The sequence below is a fragment of the Cydia strobilella genome, chromosome Z (genome assembly GCF_947568885.1).
Source record: "Cydia strobilella chromosome Z, ilCydStro3.1, whole genome shotgun sequence".
Taxonomy (NCBI): domain Eukaryota; kingdom Metazoa; phylum Arthropoda; class Insecta; order Lepidoptera; family Tortricidae; genus Cydia; species Cydia strobilella.
In genome coordinates this window covers 29,605,723-29,629,442 of record NC_086068.1, presented here as the reverse complement: position 1 = coordinate 29,629,442, position 23,720 = coordinate 29,605,723, and the positions used below count along the sequence as shown (strand labels likewise).

The window sequence follows — 23,720 nt, the reverse complement described above, 5'->3', positions numbered from 1 at the left end:
CGTTATTATACGACTGGTGCTAAAATTATAGTGCTGTCTAATCAATTACACTTATCGTTAACCATATAGGTGAAAGTGATCAGTGATCATATACATACCTAATTAATAATTTAGTGTAAACTAGGAAATACAAAGTTAGGTAGGTAAGTGTCATCGTCGTCATAATGTGATTAGGTGGCTTTTTTTTTCTAAAAGTATGACTAAAGGTTAATAGTTAGATGATTCATATTACAAAGAACTATTATTCTGTGAACTGTAAGGCAAGAAGTGTAGTGGCAAGTGTCGACTAGACAGACAGGCCGCCAAGGGGGTCCGCAGGTCGGAGCCGCCATGCGTGCTTCCGGTCACAGCTCACCTCACCTCGCTCTCTGCGCGTCGCTCAGGCAACCATTAGTCTAATAAGAAATACTCAAACGATTCTAAAACGCACTACTTGGGTTACAAGTTTCGCTAAGTTTTGTCAATTTAACTACATATGTACCCTACCTACACTTGAACAAACCGCTCGACAAATGCTACGTTTAGCATTTCTGTTGAAATAGAAACATTGTGCAACGTGGGGGTAAGTGAAATATTTTACGAGTCTATACATATATTCATTATATTTATTTATTTATTTAAACTTTATTGCACAAGCAAAGAAAAATATACAAATGGCGGACTTAATGCCAAAAGGCATTCTCTACCAGTCAACCATTAGGTCAAACAGAGACATAAATGTTGGTGCAGGATAGATTCATAAATTATAACGAGAAATAGAACCAAAAAAAAGTCAAATATTATGTATATACTAGAAACCTGTTGCTAGAGTATGGTTCTAAAAGTTAGGTTACCTGTCCACTGAAGCGGAGCGGTAAGCGGGGAAAAAATCCAGCAATAGAATTTCATTAAAATTTCAGAGCGGAGATTTTATGCCATTCAGTCGGTGGATTTTTTCCTCGCTCATCGCTCCGCCACCTCGCTCCGCTTCTGTGGACAGGCAGCCTAAGACTGAACGCTTAATGAAAAAATCAGGAAATGTGACGTCTTCAGATGAATCACTGGCTGTCACTATCTATTTGATGCTGATTATACCCACAGAATATGAAATCTTACACATAATTATTTCTTATAAAATGGCGACACGTTTGTATAATTTTAGCGTATTATATTTCGGTCGCGTAGCACCTACCAGCATGTTTTGTGATCGTTAGTTTTGATGCAAAAAAGACATAATTATTGTCTATCTTTTCGCATCTTTCTAAACTAAAAATCATGATACGCGACCGCGATATGATACGGTAAATCAAGATTTCGTGGATAGCATGCCTTCTTGTCATTTGGCTCTCATGCCTAAAATTTCATAGGGCTAGAGTATAATTTATATTTAATTCTCTTTTTCCTATTATTCATGAGACTGAAGTTTACAAACATTCCGTGACATTCCGTGTCTGGGCTATACCGCGAAAATCGATGTTCAAATTGCGGGCATCTTTCTCTGTCACTCTAATTACGCCTTCATTGGAGTAAAAGAGAAAGATCCCCGCAATTTGCGAATTTCGGTTTTCGCAGTAGACCCTCTGACCTAATAATAGACATAGTATATACACGTAGTTATAGACATGAAACCGAGCGACCAGGGTATGGATGGTATAGAAAGGAGAAGCAGAATTGTTGCAAAAGTGACCGCTTTTAGCTTTAAATAATAGTTCCTAATCTCTGCGGTGGCGCTAGTTAGGCTCTGGGACATGTGTATAACATGAACCATATAAGGCAACAAATAACCCGACCAAATTACGTAGGTTGTTTTAGTAGTATTTCGGTGTATGGTGGCGCCGCCTAATTACTGTTTTTTGATGGACACTTTTCGTACATAGAGATTTGTATAGTCCTTCCTATAGTCCTTTATATAGTCTCCATGGACCAGGGGTAAGAGAAAGACATATTCATGTATTGACAGTTTCATGTATGGCAGCATAATCCTTTTTAGGGTTCCGTACCCAAAGGGTAAAAACGGGACCCTATTACTAAGACTCCGCTGTCCGTCTGTCTGTCACCAGGCTGTATCTCACGAACCGTGATAGCTAGACAGTTGAAATTTTTACAGATGATGTATTTATATGTTGCCGCTACAACAACAAATACTAAAAAGTACGGAACCCTCGGTGGGCGAGTCCGACTCGCACTTGGCCGGTTTTTTCTCTTTCACTCTTATAAATTTCGGTATTTCGCCATCGCCTCCATTTCATTCGGCATTTCTTCAGGGTTATGCCATCATAGCAAACCCGACCATGAAAAAATGCCCGGTCGGTGATAAAAATAAAGCATGGCACTATTTTCTTTTTCCTCTTATAGGAATCGCAATAAGACTATCTTTCTCTATCAAAGAGTGTCAGGCCCTTGAACCAAATTTAGTTTTTTTTTAATTTACTTTTTTGAAAGTCTGTACAACAACTGCACCGCGACCTTGGTACCGTCAAAATATCTCTTTCTCGCTCTCGGCGTACGGCCCCCACCTTAAGCGCCTAACACATTACCGCACCGCACCGGTCATTGTGCGATGCACCTATAAGTAAGAGCGAGAAGGAGATATTGCTTTCTCGCTCTTACTTACCCATAAGTAAGTCACACAATGACCTTGGTGCGGTGCGGTAATGTGTTAGCCGCTTTATAGCCGTATTTAATAGACTATCGTAAAAGCCGTTAGAGACTACCACACCTCACCGCGACCTTGGTGCGATGCGGCGCACGTATCGATAGTGCGCAAGGTGGTCACCGTACGTACGTTAAGGACGCAGCTTTAAGTTAGAGCGAGAAAGGAATATTATAGCCGTATTTAACAGACTATCGTAAAAGCCGTTAGAGACTACCACACCTCACCGCGGCCTTGGTGCGGTGCGGCGCACGTATCGATAGTGTGCAAGGTTGTCACTGTACATACGTTAAGGACGCAGCTATAAGTTAGAGCGAGTAAGAGATTTTGACCGCACCAATACGGCTTTTCGAGATATTCTCTTTCTCGCTCTCACTTATGGGTGTGGCGCACCAAGATAGCGGTGCGGTGCGGTAGTCTGTTACGGCTTTTACATACGATCGCACCTACGCCGCACCGCACCAAGGGCGCGGACCGATGCGGAAAATGGGGTTGGCCGGTCGACATAATTAGCAGAGGGCGCCAGCATAGCTTGCCCTGTCAATCAACAATTGAGTCAAATTTTTGTTTTTTTAATTCCCTGAATGCCAGCCCTGTAAGCCAAATCTCATAGAAAAAGGGGCAAGCTATGATGGCGCCATCTCTGCAAACCTTTGACAGTTGCCAACCCCATTGGCTGACCGTTTACCTTAAAGATCCGACATCATTTAACATCCTTATAAGGACAAACCTCGCCATACGTGCTTTTTGAAGTAAACATAGATGCTTTTCCCCACCGTTTTGTATGGTTTATGGTGGGCTGGTGGGCTACAAATTCTGTCCCTCACGGGCGCACTCGGTAAGCCAATTCTATAGGCCAAACCTTCTATGTGCCAAAGCAACAATAAAATAATTTTTAAGAAAAAAAAACCGACTTCAATGGGGGATGCCGCTGAAAGCATTCTTAGATTCCAGACAATGAAATGAAAAAGACAGCATCTTTTGCCTAATTATGTAGAAAAGGAGGTAAACCGACCCACTTTTCTAGTAGCATTTCGGTTTTGTAAGGGTCGTAGTTCTAACCTAACCTACTTTTCTGGTAGCATTTCGTTTCTGTAAGGGTCACAGCTCTAACCTAACCTAACCTACTTTTCTGATAGCAGTTCTGTTCTGTGAGAATCGCAGTTCAAAAGCTACCCACCCACCTAACCCACTTTTCTAGTAGCATTTCCGGGTCCGGGTCTGGGCCCGGATCCGAGTCCGGGTCCGTGTCCGGCTGTCCGGGTCCAGGTTTGGGTCAGGTCGGTCCGGGTCTGGGTCCGAGTTGGGGTCCATGTTCAGACCCGGGTCCGGGTCCGAGTCCGGGTCCAAGATTGGGTTTGGGTCCATAAGGAAGAGAACAAATCGCCAAACGTGAACTATGTGTCATTGAAGAGTTCCATTCTGATCATCATCAGCAGTTCCACTTCGTCAAATGTCACTTTTTAAAATGTAAATGCTGGATTTGTTGATGAAAATACAAAAATCACTGTATGTATGCCTTTCACATTTGAGGAGTTCCCTCGATTCCTCGTGGGTCTCATCATCAGAACTCGAGCTTGACAAAAATATGTCTTAAAAACCTAACTTGCTTAACAAACATAACGAAGAAGACAAATCGCCAAACGTGAACTATGCGTCATTGAAGAGTTCCGTTCTGATCATCATCAGCAGTTTCACTTCATCAAATGTCACTTTTTAAAATGGAAGTGCTGGATTTGTTTATAAAAATACAAAAATCACTATATGTATGCCTTTCACATTTGAGGAGTTCCCTCGATTCCTCATAGATCCCATCATCAGAACTCGAGCTTGACAAAAATGTTTCTTGAAACCTAACTTGCTTAACAAACATAACGAAGAGGACAAATCGCCAAACATGAACTATGCGTCATTGAAGAGTTCCGTTCTGATCATCATCAGCAGTTCCACTTCATCAAATGTCACTTAATTAAATGTAAGTGCTTGATTTGTTGATGTAAATACTAAAATCACTATATTATGCCTTTAACATTTGAGGAGTTCCCTCGATTCCTCATGGATCCCATCATCAGAACTGCTTTTTGACAAAAACGGGACCAATCTGTATGTATATACATACAATCAAAAAAAGAATTTTCAAAATCGGTCCAGAAATGACGGAGTTATGGAGTAAAAAAAAAAACATACAATCGAATTGAGAACCTCCTCCTTTGAAATCTTGAAGTCGGTTAATAAACATGTGTCATCTTGATGAGTACGAGGTGGATAACACATGTCTGACATGTTGTCAAACACAATAATAAAATTTTATGGTGTTTTAATATCATTTTTAGTGTGGTATATGCATGTTACAGTCTCAAAACAAATATAATAAGAGGGTGGTTGGCGGCAACATGCAGTGCGTGACTCATGTGGCTTATGACCGCACACTATGGAGACGGAGCATACATGGTCGCGATCCTCAGCAATGAGGGACCGAAGAAGAAGAAGAATGCATGTTACAGTCTCAAAACAAATATTTAAATGGATTGGATACCACATATATAGGTTTGAGTTCAATTCAATCTCGTCAGAACAAAGGTCACGTGGTACATTTTTTCAAATTAACTTTTTAGTACTTTTTCGGGAAAAAATCAAAAAACTAAGAGCTTATTGCAAATCTGTAGCATGAGACGAATCAAATGACATATAATTTATTAAAATCGGACCATAACTGTAGACCTGATGGGATGAACAAAAATCGGCCTCGCGTAATATATATAAAAATAAACAAACTAACAAAATTATGATTAAATACTAATACTTATATGATATACAAAAGATAAACTAATACGTATTAGTACATACAAGATGGAGAACATTATTTAAATTCTTCTGACAGAAGATGCTTGCGAAGTAGACGCTTAAAAACAGGTTTGCATTATATATTTATTATAGAGAACATGAACATGCCCAGGGAATTAATTAATATCTTTCAAGTACGGACACCAGGTCAATTGAATCAGACGCAGACGACGTGCTGCTGAGCGCGTCGGTGTGTGGTCTCAGAAGGTTGTTAAGAATTTGTGAGGAGTACGCCATGAGCCATGGCTTGATGTGGCTAAAATCCAATGGGTATATGGTGTCTGAGGGCGGCAGTAATCAACCTGATGTAACTCTGTATGGAACACCACTAGAAAGAGTAAAGAGTTTTAAATATTTAGGGCATACCGTTACTCGTTACTCCTCACATGTTAAAGGTATACATATAGTGATTTTAGTATTGTCATCAACAACTCAGGCATTTACATTAAAAAAGTGACATTTGATGAAGTGGAACTGATGATGATGATCAGAATGGATCTCTTCAATGACGTATAGTTCACGTTTGGCGATTTGTCCTCTTCGTTATGTTTGTTAAGCAAGTTAGGTTTTCAAGACACATTTTTGTCAAGCTCGAGTTCAGATGATGGGATCCATGAGAAGTCCTCAAATGTGAAAGGCATACATATAGTGATTTTTGTATTTTCATCAACAAATCCAGCATTTGCATTTAAAAGAGTGACATTTGATGAAGTGTAACTGCTGATGATGATCAGAATGGAACACGTTAACGACACATAGTTCACATTTGGCGATTTGTCCTCTTCGTTACGGACCCGGACCCAAACTTAGACCCGGACTCGGACCCGGACCCGGATCTGGACATGGACCTGGTCCCTAGACCTGGAACCAGCGCCGGACCCAGACTCGAACCCGGACTCCGACTCGGACTCGGACCCGGACCGAACTTGGACCCGGATCTAGACATGGTCCTGGACCTGAAACTAAACCTGCACCCAGACTTAGACCCGGACTCGGTCCAGGACCCGGACCCGAACCCAAACCCGGACTCTGACCCGGAAATGCTAATCCTCACAGAAACGAAATGCTACTAGAAAAGTGGGTGGTTTTACCTCCTTTTCTACATAATTAGGCAAAAGTTTCATTGCATGGAATCGTGCACCATTAACCATAATCTTTTACATAATTCCACATGGAAATCGTTTTTTTTTAAATTATTAGAATAACATATACGAGTATACTAGCTATATAAAAGTATATCGGAAAAAAACAATTAACTGTCTCTTCTTCTTCAGTCGGGTACAAAGAATGATTAAATGAAAACAAAGCTTTAGCCATGCAGTATTACAAAATTGTTTCTGTTCTATATAGCGGAGGAGCAATTAATGTCAACAATGAGCCGTAGCCGTGATTTCGCTACAGATAGTTTTGAATTCGACTTTCCGTACATAATCGTTTTGGACAGAATCATCTTCACGGAGAGAGTGTGACCGACCAAATCAAATAATTAATTCGATCTCATCAAAAGATAATGCCATTATTAACAAATGAATTCGATATGATTGCGTGAGTCCTTCTACAAAATACAAAACTAAAATGTATTTGGCATTGTAGATATGATGATGTTGAGTGTTCATAGAATGTACAATTGCTGTTAAATAAAGGTTTAGCCCAGTAGGAAAAAGGAAACATCGGCACATAAACAAACACACTTGTACGAAAATTAATAGCATTTAGCAAACAATGTATTTCCGACACTGATTACAATGCAATCTACACATCAACCCCATGTAGGTACCTCAATCCTACATAGGCTACATATTAAAAGACTACCGCGGTCTATGTATAACTATATGTAAACTTAATTAGGCTGCCTTTTCAGTAATAAGTTAATAACCACTGAAATAAACACGAGAGAAGCAGAGCCAATTTTTATTTTTTTCTACACGTTCACTCGATTTCCGGGTAGAGAGGTAGGTACTTGCGTAGGTACCTCCTATGCGTCAGGTCCGTCAGTGAGGTAACACCACCAACACGAGGAATATACTAACTGTAAATATCAAACAAAATTAGACCAAATCAAATCCAAATGAACGTTTTCGAATAATCAAGAGAGCCTTTACCGTGTGGTGTGGAGAAATAGTTATTTGTTATACAAGGGTGCAAAGTTGTATTTTACCCGCGAGTGTGGAATTGAATCCTGAGCGTAGCGAGTGTTTTAACACACGAGAAGTAAAATACATTTGCACCCGTGTGTAACACAAAACTTTTCCCCTCACTATAGCGAGGAAAGTGCAACATCCACAGGCGATAGATCATCTTCATCACTGGAATCACTAATTGTTTTACGATATTATAACAGAAAACACTAGAAATTCTGATTTTTACGTGAGTCGGTGAGAACAGTAAAAATTTTGTTGACAATGTTGACATTTCTGTTCTGACGTATGAAATGTCAACGATGCGTTTTGAAATTGCATCGACTCAACTTGTGCGTTCAGAATTATATTTAACATCATTATAAAAATCTAACGTTTCTTATGGAATTTTAAGGTTTATGACTTAAAATCATTAAATAAAGCTAAATTTGGTATTTTTTATTAGATTCTCAAACCATTTATTTAATGATAATTAATATCGAACGAACCATTATCATGAGCGTTCTACGTTTTGTTATCTGTCAAGCTACTTAAACACGCTCCATCCAAGGTCAAATTACTTTCCCCACTAGTGGATAAAACGCGTTTTTCCCCGCTTGTATTGAAGGATAAACGACAACTTTCCGAGCTAGTGAGGAGAAAAATATATTTTCACCTCAGCAGCTCGACCAAGCCTACTTTCCTCACTCCAGGGAGTGAAACAAAGTAGCTTTTTAATTTAGTGAAGGCCATGAACAGCCATTTCATACTTTGGCGTCTATTACAAATTCGAAATACATTTTAACCTTTAATATGTTCTCACTACTGAGGTGAAAAATTATGTGTCACACGAGAGCAAAGTTATTTTACATCTCGTGTTTTCGAGTCCCTCGCTACGCTCAAGATTCTAACTTAGAATCACTCGCTTCGCTCGTGATTCAATTATAGGATCTTTCGCTTTCTCGGGACTCAAAATCAACACTCGCAAGAAAAACCAACTTTCCTCTCTTGTTGGTTCACAAATAACTATTCTTAGAGGTAGCGCGTTTTGCAAATTGTTACTTCAATTGAAAGAAGTATTTATATCTCATCATAACTGTCAGTGGTAAATACTTAGCACGGTCGCAGTAGCAAGACAGTTATTTGGTGTTATTGCATTTAGCGTTAGTAGTATTTAAATGGAAGGAAGTGACGACCCTGCCGGTGTTCGCAACAATGGGCAGCCCACGCAACAGTTTCCAATCGCAGGCAAAACTCGTTAAGGCGAATCAGTTGAGGTTTCTCCATTACATAGTTATGAACCTCTGCTGGGGATTCAACTCGCTTGTGCTCAGCATGCAATAGTAATGATCGGCCAGATGGAGCGTCTACAATGTTTGGTGGCCACTGGCAGTACGAGTACGACGCTGTCGCGTGAAAACTGAATTTCATATTTTTCTCTCAAATCGATCATGTAGGTATTTCTTAAATTTATTTACCCGGCTGTCGAAAAAGAGGAAATTATTTCGAGTCACCCTTGTTACGCGATAATTCAAAAAATGGTTAAGACTGCCTATTTAGAGGCATTAACTGTGTGTGGTGCGCAATTGCACATGATGTCATTAGTTTCACGGAACTGAAATTGTATTCTAATAACATATTGAATAGAATACCTACTTAAATAAAGTTTCTATGTAAGTATTTATAAACTTCAAATTATGTCAACTTCTTGAAGTTGTGTGTATCCACTTGTGGATACTATGGTAAGAAAACTAATAAATTTGCACATGTATTAGTTATTTACGATACAAGTGCGGAAAAGAGGAAATTCGAAACGAGTAGCGATAAATTAAACCACGACCGCAGGGAGTGTTTTAAATTGACACGAGTTGCGAATTACCTATTCGCACGTGTATCGTACAACGTTTTACAGTACATATGGCCCTTTAAACTTTCGACATATGCGACTATTGCGAGAGAGTAGCACCATATGTACCGTAATAGTACATTTCGATGCTAGTGCGGAAAGTATGTCATTACTTGACGAGTCCCGAGATATCTTGCCACGAGCCGTAGACGAGTGGCAAGACTCGGGACGAGTGAAGAATGACATTTCCGCACGTGTATCGAACGACGTTTTTTAATACAGTTGCGAAAAAATAATAAAAGCAGCAAAACCTAATAAAGAGTGCAGTAACTCGTGTTTTTGTCAAAATAGAGTTACATACATATTCGGAATCAGCATGATGAGCACAACTTCTTCTTTGACGTGCAATATAAAATATATACTTTCCATTAACGATAACTGCAGTAACTTAGAATTCTGTATATAGTTTACGAAGCATAAGTGCAATAAGTTTAGATACTGCACAAGTTTTTGGAATATATTTGTTAAACTGTTAGTATTTTTTTTTGTTCAAAGTGCAGTAACTATATTTACTGCCCTTAACAGTGGAAGAATCTATTTTTGACTTTATTGAGCACGCTATCCATAAGGGCAGTAACTATACTTACTGCACTTTTAATTGTAAGAAACGTTCTTAAATATAATTGCTTATTGGTCATTACTGCAGTAAACAGTATTACTGCGGTTATGCTTAGAAAATAGTTTTTATGTTTCGTAATATTCTTAATTATATGTGTAGTATGTCGAAGTTACTGCACTTTTATCTAGGAGAAAGGATATTTTTTGCGGATCAATTTGGTGGCAGGGGGTGGTGCGGCGGCTACGGTAATAGAGGCAGGGACTGCGGGGAGTCAGTTCGGCGTAAATTATTACAAACATAGTTTGAAAAACATGATTTTCCCAACATCGGAGTGAGTTAAATTAAATAATTCGTTACTACGTTTATACTTGAGCAAACCTAATACTTTATTAACTTATTCTGTAGCGATAACTTCAGTAAGTACTTTTTGTAATCATAAGTACAGCAAAAGTGTTACTTACTGCAGTTATGGTCAGAAATAGTTTTGTCAAATCCTACGGTGTAAAGGGGCCCACAGACTATCAGTCCGCCGGACGATATCGGCCTGTCAGTTGTTCGGAGCTGTCAAATTTTTGTTCTAACTGACAGGCCGATATCGTCCGGCGGACGGATAGTCAGTGGGCCCCTTAAGTAATAATTAATGCGTTTTCGTAATTTTTGTCCCATTTGAATGCGTTTTTATATTTTCAGTAATAAATACAAATTCTGTAAACAGTAACAATTATTTTGATATTAATAAAAACTATTATGCAGTTGACGATTTTTTAAATGATTCCGATATTTGTACCAACTAATGTTACTGTGTAAATAATTATATTTTTTATTAATTTAATATTTATATTAGCACTAGTCCTATCATTGGCCACTACATCTATAGCAGATGATTGTTGCAGCGTCGGGGAAAATCAGGTGTTACGGGGAGGTTGATGGCAACGTCTGTGATGACTGAAGAGTCCAATACCAGAGCGGCATCTTCTGCCACAGCAATCGCAAACATGACCAGAGTCCAAGGGAGGAGGTCTAGCAGCGCGGAGTCTTTCTGCCTAAGGTTCTCTAACCAGTCTTCGTCATGTTTGTCTACACCCGCTTTGAGATCTCGACGCCACTCTGGTCTCATTTCAGCCTGAGACTCCCAATTGTGAGGCCGAATATTGAAGCAGATCAGGTCCCTCTTGCAGCAGTCCTTAAATCTAAGCTTACATGGCATTTGCGATTTGGCCCAGCATGACTTGACGTGGGAGTCTGGTAGGGTCCATTCTATGTACATGGCCAAGCCAAGTGAGCCTTCTTTGCTTAAGGATTGCAGTTATAGAGGAACAAAGTAGTAACAATACAAGTCAAAAATAATCAGCTGTATGTCTATAAATCCCATTACAACTGTACAAATATTATAAACGTGAAAGTAATTCTGTCTGCCTCTTTGTTACCTTTTCATGGCTAAACAACTGAACCGCATTAGCAGAAATTTGGCATGAAGGTTCCTTGAATTGTTTTATATTTTGAAATGTAGTCCTCTGAATAAGCGATAGAAAATAACTCAGTCCCAATCCCACACTTGCGTGCTATGGACTGTTCAAGAATGTATGTATGTATGTAAACACTTTATTGTACATAAGACAGATTACAAACACAATAAAAGAACATAAATATATACAAACAAAGGCGGACTTATCCCTATAAGGGATCTCTTCCAGTCAACCTTTGAGCAATTGAGAATGAAACAATAAACAGATCAAGATAGACAAACGAACACTATGAACAGAAAGTAAATTATGGTTCAATTATTACAAACGTAAATAATTAAAACCTGTAATCTAGAATATAAAATAAACATAAACATATATATATATACAATACATATCCATATAAACACAAATATATACCTATAAATATATATATACATATTTATTAGGAATTAGTAAGAAATGCTCTTTAAAAGATACGACGACAAATAAACGCATTAGATTTACACTAATGTACATATAATGTGTATGTGTATGTAATGTAAGCATGGTACGAACTGCGCCAAGAAGGTTCAACCGTGTGTTCTGTTTTGATGTGTGTTTTTAAATACCTACAGAAAGTTCGTTTATTGTCGTCGTGTAACGCTGTGTCTTACATAGGCGAACACTCGCGAACGCGAAGCGAAGCGACGCGGCGCGGCGCAGCCGGCCCAAGGCCCAAGGCGTTCGTGTTCGCAACGAGATCGCCCACTTAGGACACTTCTATAGGTATCAAAGGATTAATTAAGGCGCCGTGCCGCGCCGCTTCGCGTTCGCGTGTTGTTAGCCTACGTAGTACGTTGCGTTAGGCAATCCAACGTACATACTTATATAGCCGCATGCCGCATCCTTATCGAATTGCACCAAAATCACTATGAATAGTATGAATATATGGATCAAAATTTGGTTTGGCACCGACTTCAAACATGTCAGTTGGTAACGCATATACTTTAACACGAAACCCTAAAAAGGATAATATTTTTATTTCATCCTTTTTGAAGTCGATTTTTTTTATAAAAGTTTTTATTAACTAGAGCCTTTTTGGACAGCTGCAAATGCCTCTCTAGGTGAGACTGGGTTTAGCGTGCGCTCAGCTCTTGACCGGTCAGAAAATACTTCGCATGAATTTAACAATTTTTTTACATGTAGTAAAATTGTGAACGCGAACCAATTTTATTGATTAATGAAACGCACTCAAGCTCGCGAAACAATACTATCGATTAATGAAACAAACTCAAGCACGCGAAACAATACTATCGATTAATGAAACACACTCAAGCACGCGAAACAATACTATCGATTAATGAAAGAGAGAAGTGAACAATTCGATTACATGCTCTATTATTAATAGACTATTAACCATGTACTTCACTAATTACTTTAGTGTTCAAATTATTTTTTATTTATGCAATCGCTCTTATCCTAAATGCTTTTTTTTGTTGTTTGTCACACCATGTGTATATATCAATCCAAGGGGCACTAACTCGTGGTGAGCTGGGACTCGAGAGAATGACTGTACTTATATTACTTATCGCTACAACTCTTGTGTTTTGTATGCTGCGATGTCACATACGAGCTGTGTAATTTTGAATTACGACTGTTCTCGACATAGTTTACATAGTCGCCTTGTGGTGTGTCATCTAGCTATATTAACAGTTCGGCTGTTACATCGCTACTTTATACTGATCATGTGATCAAAATGTTAGCCACATAAGCCACATTATGGTAACCCCATCCTTCCATCTCTCCTTTTTCAAGTCAAATAAGAGCGGTTAAACTCAAATAAAATAAAACATAGTTATTTAGAATTTATGATTAGTATATATTCAAAATTTTACTACTTAGGAAAGTGCTTCGCCGTCCACCACCTGTGATTTATTGTGCGTTATTTAAGTTTAAAATTGATGCAAGACAATCAATAGCTAATTAAATAATTTTTAAGAAAACAACCGACTTCAATGGGGGATGCCGTTGAGAGGTTACTTATTGTTGATGGTGCACTCCAGACAATGAAATGAAAAAGACAGCACCGTTTGCCTAACTAAAAGGAGGTAAAACCACCCACTAAATAATAATAATAATTAATATTTAATGGAAGATAGCTTAATCTCGTTTATAAGTTTAAATATGATATCTAACTAAGAACTATAATTTAACCTTCATATTTACAATCTCATAACTACTGAAGTGCAGTGAGGTAAAAGAGAGACATTTTTAGATACCTTGAGCATGAGTTGATATGGGCGCGGCCAGTATCAGCAGCCCCAGACCCAACGCTGCGGCGGCCATTCTGCCGCTACCGCTTCAGCCGCATGCCGATTATCGGAGCTGCCCTTCTTCGCAAGCTGCCTATAACAAATAATGTACAATAAGTATCATTATAACCAAAATCCAACGGTTGAATAGACAGTAAAACGTAAATGACTGACATAGCGGCATTTCGGAAGTTCTTAGTCACGAAACCCGCACTTGGGATTATTAAGGACGGTCTATTTATTTGACCTATTCCTTAGATGGATGCTGATAAGCAATAATGTGTTAACCCACATAAGTTTTTCGTGGTTTTTGAGTGTTTGTTCTAAATATTAAAGATTCGGTTCAAACTGTTGAATTTGTCAGTTTATATACAATGAATACTAGTGATTTATAATTATGTAAGATTCTTTAAAATTACTAATTATTCGAAAAAGATTTTATGAAATAAAGAGTTGAATAATCATTGTCAATCACACACATGTCATACAAAATAAAACATTACAAAGATCTTAACCTAAACTAGAACCTAACAAACACAAAAACTATTCACTAAATGCGCCCCGCGCCCCTCCAGATGCAAAGGAGCCCATCACGCTCGCCGCGTTGCCACGTTGAACAGCGATGGACAACCTTTGCAAAAGGAACGACCCGGAGCGAGGGTCATGACCACTCTCCCGCAACCGTCTGCCCACCTCCCCAATAAAAGTCTTGGCCTCAGCACACCAACAGCCAGTGGTTTCCACGGCAAGAGGGACAAATAGGTAGTGCGCCAACACCGCATACTTTTCCCGCTTCCGAGCCGAAGCTAGCTCAGCCGCTGCCCCCGCCGAACGCACGGTGCGGCTAATAAGCGAAGCAGCAAAAGTGTTGACGCACGTGGCGTCCCACAACAGACATTTGCCCCTCTCCCACGGGACCAAGGTCAACCCGTCGGGCCTCTTTCCATCTGATCTGGTAAGACCCGGTGGCTCCAGCACACACGGAACATTCGCCGAGACCAACGCCCTTCGTACGATATCATTCAAGGCGTGGTGGCGTGGGTACCTCCCAGCACACCGACAACAACTCAACGCGTGATGGCCGTCTCTCTCCACCATAGAGCCGCAGATGCATACATGAGGTTCACACACATCACAGCCCAGGCGAAGAGCCACGGCCACCCGCATCGAGTCGTTATCAAGAAGGGTACCTAAGTGCGAAGAAGGAAGCGCCTGAAGCCACGCTCCGGACTCCGGCCTCGACACAACGACGAGCCTCGCCCTGTCCACACCCGCTGCATTCCCCAACAAGCCGTCGAACACCCGCTTCACCCCTATATCGTCCCATGAGCGCTGACGGTCCAGTAACTCCGGCGTGGGCGCACCCGGGTTGAGATCCGACCATGCCGCCAAAGCATCCGCAGCATAAGGTATGGCTACCTCATCACCATTCGAAGATAAAATTTGAGTGACAAGGCTGCCAACCCCAGCCACCGACGCCAAAAAGGCCGGCAGGCTCACATCCCGCGCGAGCCGGACGCCCAGACCGCCGGTCCGAATGGGAAGGGAGGCCAGATCCCATTGACTCGAATCAAGGGAAACATTTAACAGCAATTCTAATGAACAAATTTGGGAAAAAATCAAATTATTTTATTAAATATTTTGATTTGTGTTTTTTAAAAGTAGTCACACTACTATATATAAATTAAAAACTGTAATAGATGTCATATATTAAAGAAAAAGTGACGAAGCCCTCCAGTGGTGAAGGCCGGATTCGAACCGGCGTCTTTAGCTATCGCGGCTAACGCCATGAACCCCTAGGCCACCCCGCCACGGCGGTGCCCGTCCGAATTTCTCGACTATATGCCATCTTAGTAAGACTAGGCGTCTTTGACCAGCTCTAAGGGCAAGCAGTGCGCGCTTGCACCTCCTAAACGAACTCCTTACGGATTTACGTTGTAGCGAGAGAGACTGGTGCTGCCATCTATGAACAAGTTTGGGAACAAATCAAATTATTTTATTAAATATTTTGATTTGTGTTTTTTAAAGTAGTCACACTACTATATATAAATTAAAAACTGTAATAGATGTCATATATTAAAGAAAAAGTGACGAAGCCCTCCAGTGGTGAAGGCCGGATTCGAACCGGCGTCTTTAGCTATCACGGCTAACGCCATGAACCCCTAGGCCACCCCGCCACGGCGGTGCCCGTCCGAATTTCTCGACTATATGCCATCTTAGTAAGACTAGGCGTCTTTGACCAGCTCTAAGGGCAAGCAGTGCGCGCTTGCACCTCCTAAACGAACTCCTTACGGATTTACGTTGTAGCGAGAGAGACTGGTGCTGCCATCTATGAACAAGTTTGGGAACAAATCAAATTATTTTATTAAATATTTTGATTTGTGTTTTTTAAAGTAGTCACACTACTATATATAAATTAAAAACTGTAATAGATGTCATATATTAAAGAAAAAGTGACGAAGCCCTCCAGTGGTGAAGGCCGGATTCGAACCGGCGTCTTTAGCTATCGCGGCTAACGCCATGAACCCCTAGGCCACCCCGCCACGGCGGTGCCCGTCCGAATTTCTCGACTATATGCCATCTTAGTAAGACTAGGCGTCTTTGACCAGCTCTAAGGGCAAGCAGTGCGCGCTTGCACCTCCTAAACGAACTCCTTACGGATTTACGTTGTAGCGAGAGAGACTGGTGCTGCCATCTATGAACAAGTTTGGGAACAAATCAAATTATTTTATTAAATATTTTGATTTGTGTTTTTTAAAGTAGTCACACTACTATATATAAATTAAAAACTGTAATAGATGTCATATATTAAAGAAAAAGTGACGAAGCCCTCCAGTGGTGAAGGCCGGATTCGAACCGGCGTCTTTAGCTATCGCGGCTAACGCCATGAACCCCTAGGCCACCCCGCCACGGCGGTGCCCGTCCGAATTTCTCGACTATATGCCATCTTAGTAAGACTAGGCGTCTTTGACCAGCTCTAAGGGCAAGCAGTGCGCGCTTGCACCTCCTAAACGAACTCCTTACGGATTTACGTTGTAGCGAGAGAGACTGGTGCTGCCATCTATGAACAAGTTTGGGAACAAATCAAATTATTTTATTAAATATTTTGATTTGTGTTTTTTAAAGTAGTCACACTACTATATATAAATTAAAAACTGTAATAGATGTCATATATTAAAGAAAAAGTGACGAAGCCCTCCAGTGGTGAAGGCCGGATTCGAACCGGCGTCTTTAGCTATCGCGGCTAACGCCATGAACCCCTAGGCCACCCCGCCACGGCGGTGCCCGTCCGAATTTCTCGACTATATGCCATCTTAGTAAGACTAGGCGTCTTTGACCAGCTCTAAGGGCAAGCAGTGCGCGCTTGCACCTCCTAAACGAACTCCTTACGGATTTACGTTGTAGCGAGAGAGACTGGTGCTGCCATCTATGAACAAGTTTGGGAACAAATCAAATTATTTTATTAAATATTTTGATTTGTGTTTTTTAAAGTAGTCACACTACTATATATAAATTAAAAACTGTAATAGATGTCATATATTAAAGAAAAAGTGACGAAGCCCTCCAGTGGTGAAGGCCGGATTCGAACCGGCGTCTTTAGCTATCGCGGCTAACGCCATGAACCCCTAGGCCACCCCGCCACGGCGGTGCCCGTCCGAATTTCTCGACTATATGCCATCTTAGTAAGACTAGGCGTCTTTGACCAGCTCTAAGGGCAAGCAGTGCGCGCTTGCACCTCCTAAACGAACTCCTTACGGATTTACGTTGTAGCGAGAGAGACTGGTGCTGCCATCTATGAACAAGTTTGGGAACAAATCAAATTATTTTATTAAATATTTTGATTTGTGTTTTTTAAAGTAGTCACACTACTATATATAAATTAAAAACTGTAATAGATGTCATATATTAAAGAAAAAGTGACGAAGCCCTAACTTAAACTTGTTCATAGATGGCAGCACCAGTCTCTCTCGCTACAACGTAAATCCGTAAGGAGTTCGTTTAGGAGGTGCAAGCGCGCACTGCTTGCCCTTAGAGCTGGTCAAAGACGCCTAGTCTTACTAAGATGGCATATAGTCGAGAAATTCGGACGGGCACCGCCGTGGCGGGGTGGCCTAGGGGTTCATGGCGTTAGCCGCGATAGCTAAAGACGCCGGTTCGAATCCGGCCTTCACCACTGGAGGGCTTCGTCACTTTTTCTTTAATATATGACATCTATTACAGTTTTTAATTTATATATAGTAGTGTGACTACTTTAAAAAACACAAATCAAAATATTTAATAAAATAATTTTGATTTGTTCCCAAACTTGTTCATAGATGGCAGCACCAGTCTCTCTCGCTACAACGTAAATCCGTAAGGAGTTCGTTTAGGAGGTGCAAGCGCGCACTGCTTGCCCTTAGAGCTGGTCAAAGACGCCTAGTCTTACTAAGATGGCATATAGTCGAGAAATTCGGACGGGCACCGCCGTGGCGGGGTGGCCTAGGGGTTCATGGCGTTAGCCGCGATAGCTAAAGACGCCGGTTCGAATCCGGCCTTCACCACTGGAGGGCTTCGTCACTTTTTCTTTAATATATGACATCTATTACAGTTTTTAATTTATATATAGTAGTGTGACTACTTTAAAAAACACAAATCAAAATATTTAATAAAATAATTTGATTTGTTCCCAAACTTGTTCATAGATGGCAGCACCAGTCTCTCTCGCTACAACGTAAATCCGTAAGGAGTTCGTTTAGGAGGTGCAAGCGCGCACTGCTTGCCCTTAGAGCTGGTCAAAGACGCCTAGTCTTACTAAGATGGCATATAGTCGAGAAAAACGGACGGGCACCGCCGTGGCGGGGTGGCCTAGGGGTTCATGGCGTTAGCCGCGATAGCTAAAGACGCCGGTTCGAATCCGGCCTTCACCACTGGAGGGCTTCGTCACTTTTTCTTTAATATATGACATCTATTACAGTTTTTAATTTATATATAGTAGTGTGACTACTTTAAAAAACACAAATCAAAATATTTAATAAAATAATTTGATTTGTTCCCAAACTTGTTCATAGATGGCAGCACCAGTCTCTCTCGCTACAACGTAAATCCGTAAGGAGTTCGTTTAGGAGGTGCAAGCGCGCACTGCTTGCCCTTAGAGCTGGTCAAAGACGCCTAGTCTTACTAAGATGGCATATAGTCGAGAAATTCGGACGGGCACCGCCGTGGCGGGGTGGCCTAGGGGTTCATGGCGTTAGCCGCGATAGCTAAAGACGCCGGTTCGAATCCGGCCTTCACCACTGGAGGGCTTCGTCACTTTTTCTTTAATATATGACATCTATTACAGTTTTTAATTTATATATAGTAGTGTGACTACTTTAAAAAACACAAATCAAAATATTTAATAAAATAATTTGATTTGTTCCCAAACTTGTTCATAGATGGCAGCACCAGTCTCTCTCGCTACAACGTAAATCCGTAAGGAGTTCGTTTAGGAGGTGCAAGCGCGCACTGCTTGCCCTTAGAGCTGGTCAAAGACGCCTAGTCTTACTAAGATGGCATATAGTCGAGAAATTCGGACGGGCACCGCCGTGGCGGGGTGGCCTAGGGGTTCATGGCGTTAGCCGCGATAGCTAAAGACGCCGGTTCGAATCCGGCCTTCACCACTGGAGGGCTTCGTCACTTTTTCTTTAATATATGACATCTATTACAGTTTTTAATTTATATATAGTAGTGTGACTACTTTAAAAAACACAAATCAAAATATTTAATAAAATAATTTGATTTGTTCCCAAACTTGTTCATAGATGGCAGCACCAGTCTCTCTCGCTACAACGTAAATCCGTAAGGAGTTCGTTTAGGAGGTGCAAGCGCGCACTGCTTGCCCTTAGAGCTGGTCAAAGACGCCTAGTCTTACTAAGATGGCATATAGTCGAGAAATTCGGACGGGCACCGCCGTGGCGGGGTGGCCTAGGGGTTCATGGCGTTAGCCGCGATAGCTAAAGACGCCGGTTCGAATCCGGCCTTCACCACTGGAGGGCTTCGTCACTTTTTCTTTAATATATGACATCTATTACAGTTTTTAATTTATATATAGTAGTGTGACTACTTTAAAAAACACAAATCAAAATATTTAATAAAATAATTTGATTTGTTCCCAAACTTGTTCATAGATGGCAGCACCAGTCTCTCTCGCTACAACGTAAATCCGTAAGGAGTTCGTTTAGGAGGTGCAAGCGCGCACTGCTTGCCCTTAGAGCTGGTCAAAGACGCCTAGTCTTACTAAGATGGCATATAGTCGAGAAATTCGGACGGGCACCGCCGTGGCGGGGTGGCCTAGGTGTTCATGGCGTTAGCCGCGATAGCTAAAGACGCCGGTTCGAATCCGGCCTTCACCACTGGAGGGCTTCGTCACTTTTTCTTTAATATATGACATCTATTACAGTTTTTAATTTATATATAGTAGTGTGACTACTTTAAAAAACACAAATCAAAATATTTAATAAAATAATTTGATTTGTTCCCAAACTTGTTCATAGATGGCAGCACCAGTCTCTCTCGCTACAACGTAAATCCGTAAGGAGTTCGTTTAGGAGGTGCAAGCGCGCACTGCTTGCCCTTAGAGCTGGTCAAAGACGCCTAGTCTTACTAAGATGGCATATAGTCGAGAAATTCGGACGGGCACCGCCGTGGCGGGGTGGCCTAGGGTTCATGGCGTTAGCCGCGATAGCTAAAGACGCCGGTTCGAATCCGGCCTTCACCACTGGAGGGCTTCGTCACTTTTTCTTTAATATATGACGTCTATTACAGTTTTTAATTTATATATAGTAGTGTGACTACTTTAAAAAACACAAATCAAAATATTTAATAAAATAATTTGATTTGTTCCCAAACTTGTTCATAGATGGCAGCACCAGTCTCTCTCGCTACAACGTAAATCCGTAAGGAGTTCGTTTAGGAGGTGCAAGCGCGCACTGCTTGCCCTTAGAGCTGGTCAAAGACGCCTAGTCTTACTAAGATGGCATATAGTCGAGAAATTCGGACGGGCACCGCCGTGGCGGGGTGGCCTAGGGGTTCATGGCGTTAGCCGCGATAGCTAAAGACGCCGGTTCGAATCCGGCCTTCACCACTGGAGGGCTTCGTCACTTTTTCTTTAATATATGACATCTATTACAGTTTTTAATTTATATATAGTAGTGTGACTACTTTAAAAAACACAAATCAAAATATTTAATAAAATAATTTGATTTGTTCCCAAACTTGTTCATAGATGGCAGCACCAGTCTCTCTCGCTACAACGTAAATCCGTAAGGAGTTCGTTTAGGAGGTGCAAGCGCGCACTGCTTGCCCTTAGAGCTGGTCAAAGACGCCTAGTCTTACTAAGATGGCATATAGTCGAGAAATTCGGACGGGCACCGCCGTGGCGGGGTGGCCTAGGGGTTCATGGCGTTAGCCGCGATAGCTAAAGACGCCGGTTCGAATCCGGCCTTCACCACTGGAGGGCTTCGTCACTTTTTCTTTAATATATGACATCTATTACAGTTTTTAATTTATATATAGTAGTGTGACTACTTTAAAAAACACAAATCAAAATATTTAATAAAATAATTTGATTTGTTCCCAAACTTGTTCATAGATGGCAGCACCAGTCTCTCTCGCTACAACGTAAATCCGTAAGGAGTTCGTTTAGGAGGTGCAAGCGCGCACTGCTTGCCCTTAGAGCTGGTCAAAGACGCCTAGTCTTACTAAGATGGCATATAGTCGAGAAATTCGGACGGGCACCGCCGTGGCGGGGTGGCCTAGGGGTTCATGGCGTTAGCCGCGATAGCTAAAGACGCCGGTTCGAATCCGGCCTTCACCACTGGAGGGCTTCGTCACTTTTTCTTTAATATATGACATCTATTACAGTTTTTAATTTATATATAGTAGTGTGACTACTTTAAAAAACACAAATCAAAATATTTAATAAAATAATTTGATTTGTTCCCAAACTTGTTCATAGATGGCAGCACCAGTCTCTCTCGCTACAACGTAAATCCGTAAGGAGTTCGTTTAGGAGGTGCAAGCGCGCACTGCTTGCCCTTAGAGCTGGTCAAAGACGCCTAGTCTTACTAAGATGGCATATAGTCGAGAAATTCTGACGGGCACCGCCGTGGCGGGGTGGCCTAGGGGTTCATGGCGTTAGCCGCGATAGCTAAAGACGCCGGTTCGAATCCGGCCTTCACCACTGGAGGGCTTCGTCACTTTTTCTTTAATATATGACATCTATTACAGTTTTTAATTTATATATAGTAGTGTGACTACTTTAAAAAACACAAATCAAAATATTTAATAAAATAATTTGATTTGTTCCCAAACTTGTTCATAGATGGCAGCACCAGTCTCTCTCGCTACAACGTAAATCCGTAAGGAGTTCGTTTAGGAGGTGCAAGCGCGCACTGCTTGCCCTTAGAGCTGGTCAAAGACGCCTAGTCTTACTAAGATGGCATATAGTCGAGAAATTCGGACGGGCACCGCCGTGGCGGGGTGGCCTAGGGGTTCATGGCGTTAGCCGCGATAGCTAAAGACGCCGGTTCGAATCCGGCCTTCACCACTGGAGGGCTTCGTCACTTTTTCTTTAATATATGACATCTATTACAGTTTTTAATTTATATATAGTAGTGTGACTACTTTAAAAAACACAAATCAAAATATTTAATAAAATAATTTGATTTGTTCCCAAACTTGTTCATAGATGGCAGCACCAGTCTCTCTCGCTACAACGTAAATCCGTAAGGAGTTCGTTTAGGAGGTGCAAGCGCGCACTGCTTGCCCTTAGAGCTGGTCAAAGACGCCTAGTCTTACTAAGATGGCATATAGTCGAGAAATTCGGACGGGCACCGCCGTGGCGGGGTGGCCTAGGGGTTCATGGCGTTAGCCGCGATAGCTAAAGACGCCGGTTCGAATCCGGCCTTCACCACTGGAGGGCTTCGTCACTTTTTCTTTAATATATGACATCTATTACAGTTTTTAGCAATTCTAATGACTCCCTTAACACACAATCAAAGGAGTCAATATGCACAGGGTAAAGCCAAGTCGGTACGGTACGCAAGAAGTAAGTCAATTTGGGAACGGCAAAACAGATCCGCAACAACAAAAGAGCTACGTGCGCAGAAATGTGTTTTAGTTTTGTCTATCTATAATTTAATAAATTTAAAAGTAAAGTTATTGATTGTTAACATTTGTAAATGGAAGGTAGTTTAAAGAAGAGATAAAATGCGACTGGCATGGCGGTTAACGGGCATTCGGTTACGGGCAGAGGTGAAGGGAGGACGATTGTGAAGGGAGGTGATTGGACGTTGAACTGTAACGGAATATTGTGATCAAGAAATATATTGTTGTTATGTAAGCTGGAGTTTTTCTCACAATTATAATATTCGAAATAAATTTAAATTTGTCGCAATAATCCCGTTTTTGTTTATTGCAAATTGCATGATGACGTGAAATTTTCTCAAGAATGTGTCATTATACTTAACACAGTTTTGTTAATTGTGTAAATATGCCTTTGAACTTATAATCAACATGTTGTTCTTAAATACTAACTTAATATAAGTATAACTCAAATTTTAATTTACAATACTCAATCAAGCCTCATAATGCATTGATATAATATTTTTTCGATTTGCAAGAATGATTCAACTGTAACAAGTTATTTAAAATCATTATAATTTTGAAAATAACATTATTTTACAAATGTGCATACATTCAAATTGTTGAACTTAGCATTTAAAATAAAATTCCTAAGAAAAACTATAGCATTTTGCTGTTTTGTTCAATTTATTTCGGCAAACTTACCTGAAAAATAAAACGCTTAAAAACTAGTGTGATTACGCTTTATAAATACCATAGAGTAACTTATACTAGAGCGGTACTGTCATAGTAAATTTTGTAAC

At 40.8% G+C, this 23,720-nt stretch overlaps 1 protein-coding gene and 1 non-coding gene across 2 annotated transcripts in view; both read right to left on the bottom strand.

The window, feature by feature from the left end:
* LOC134754223 (protocadherin-23) overlaps positions 1 to 13,893 on the bottom strand; it is a 95,650-nt gene extending 81,757 nt beyond the window's left edge. The window contains exon 1 of the mRNA XM_063690394.1: positions 13,783 to 13,893. Coding sequence (XP_063546464.1) covers positions 13,783 to 13,849 — 67 coding nt within the window. The 5' untranslated portion in view covers positions 13,850 to 13,893. The remainder of the gene's footprint in view (positions 1 to 13,782) is intronic.
* A 2,026-nt stretch (positions 13,894 to 15,919) lies between these two features.
* On the bottom strand, positions 15,920 to 15,992 carry Trnas-uga (transfer RNA serine (anticodon UGA)). The gene has a single exon. It is a non-coding gene; the product is annotated as a tRNA-Ser (tRNA).
* Positions 15,993 to 23,720: the final 7,728 nt, after the last annotated feature.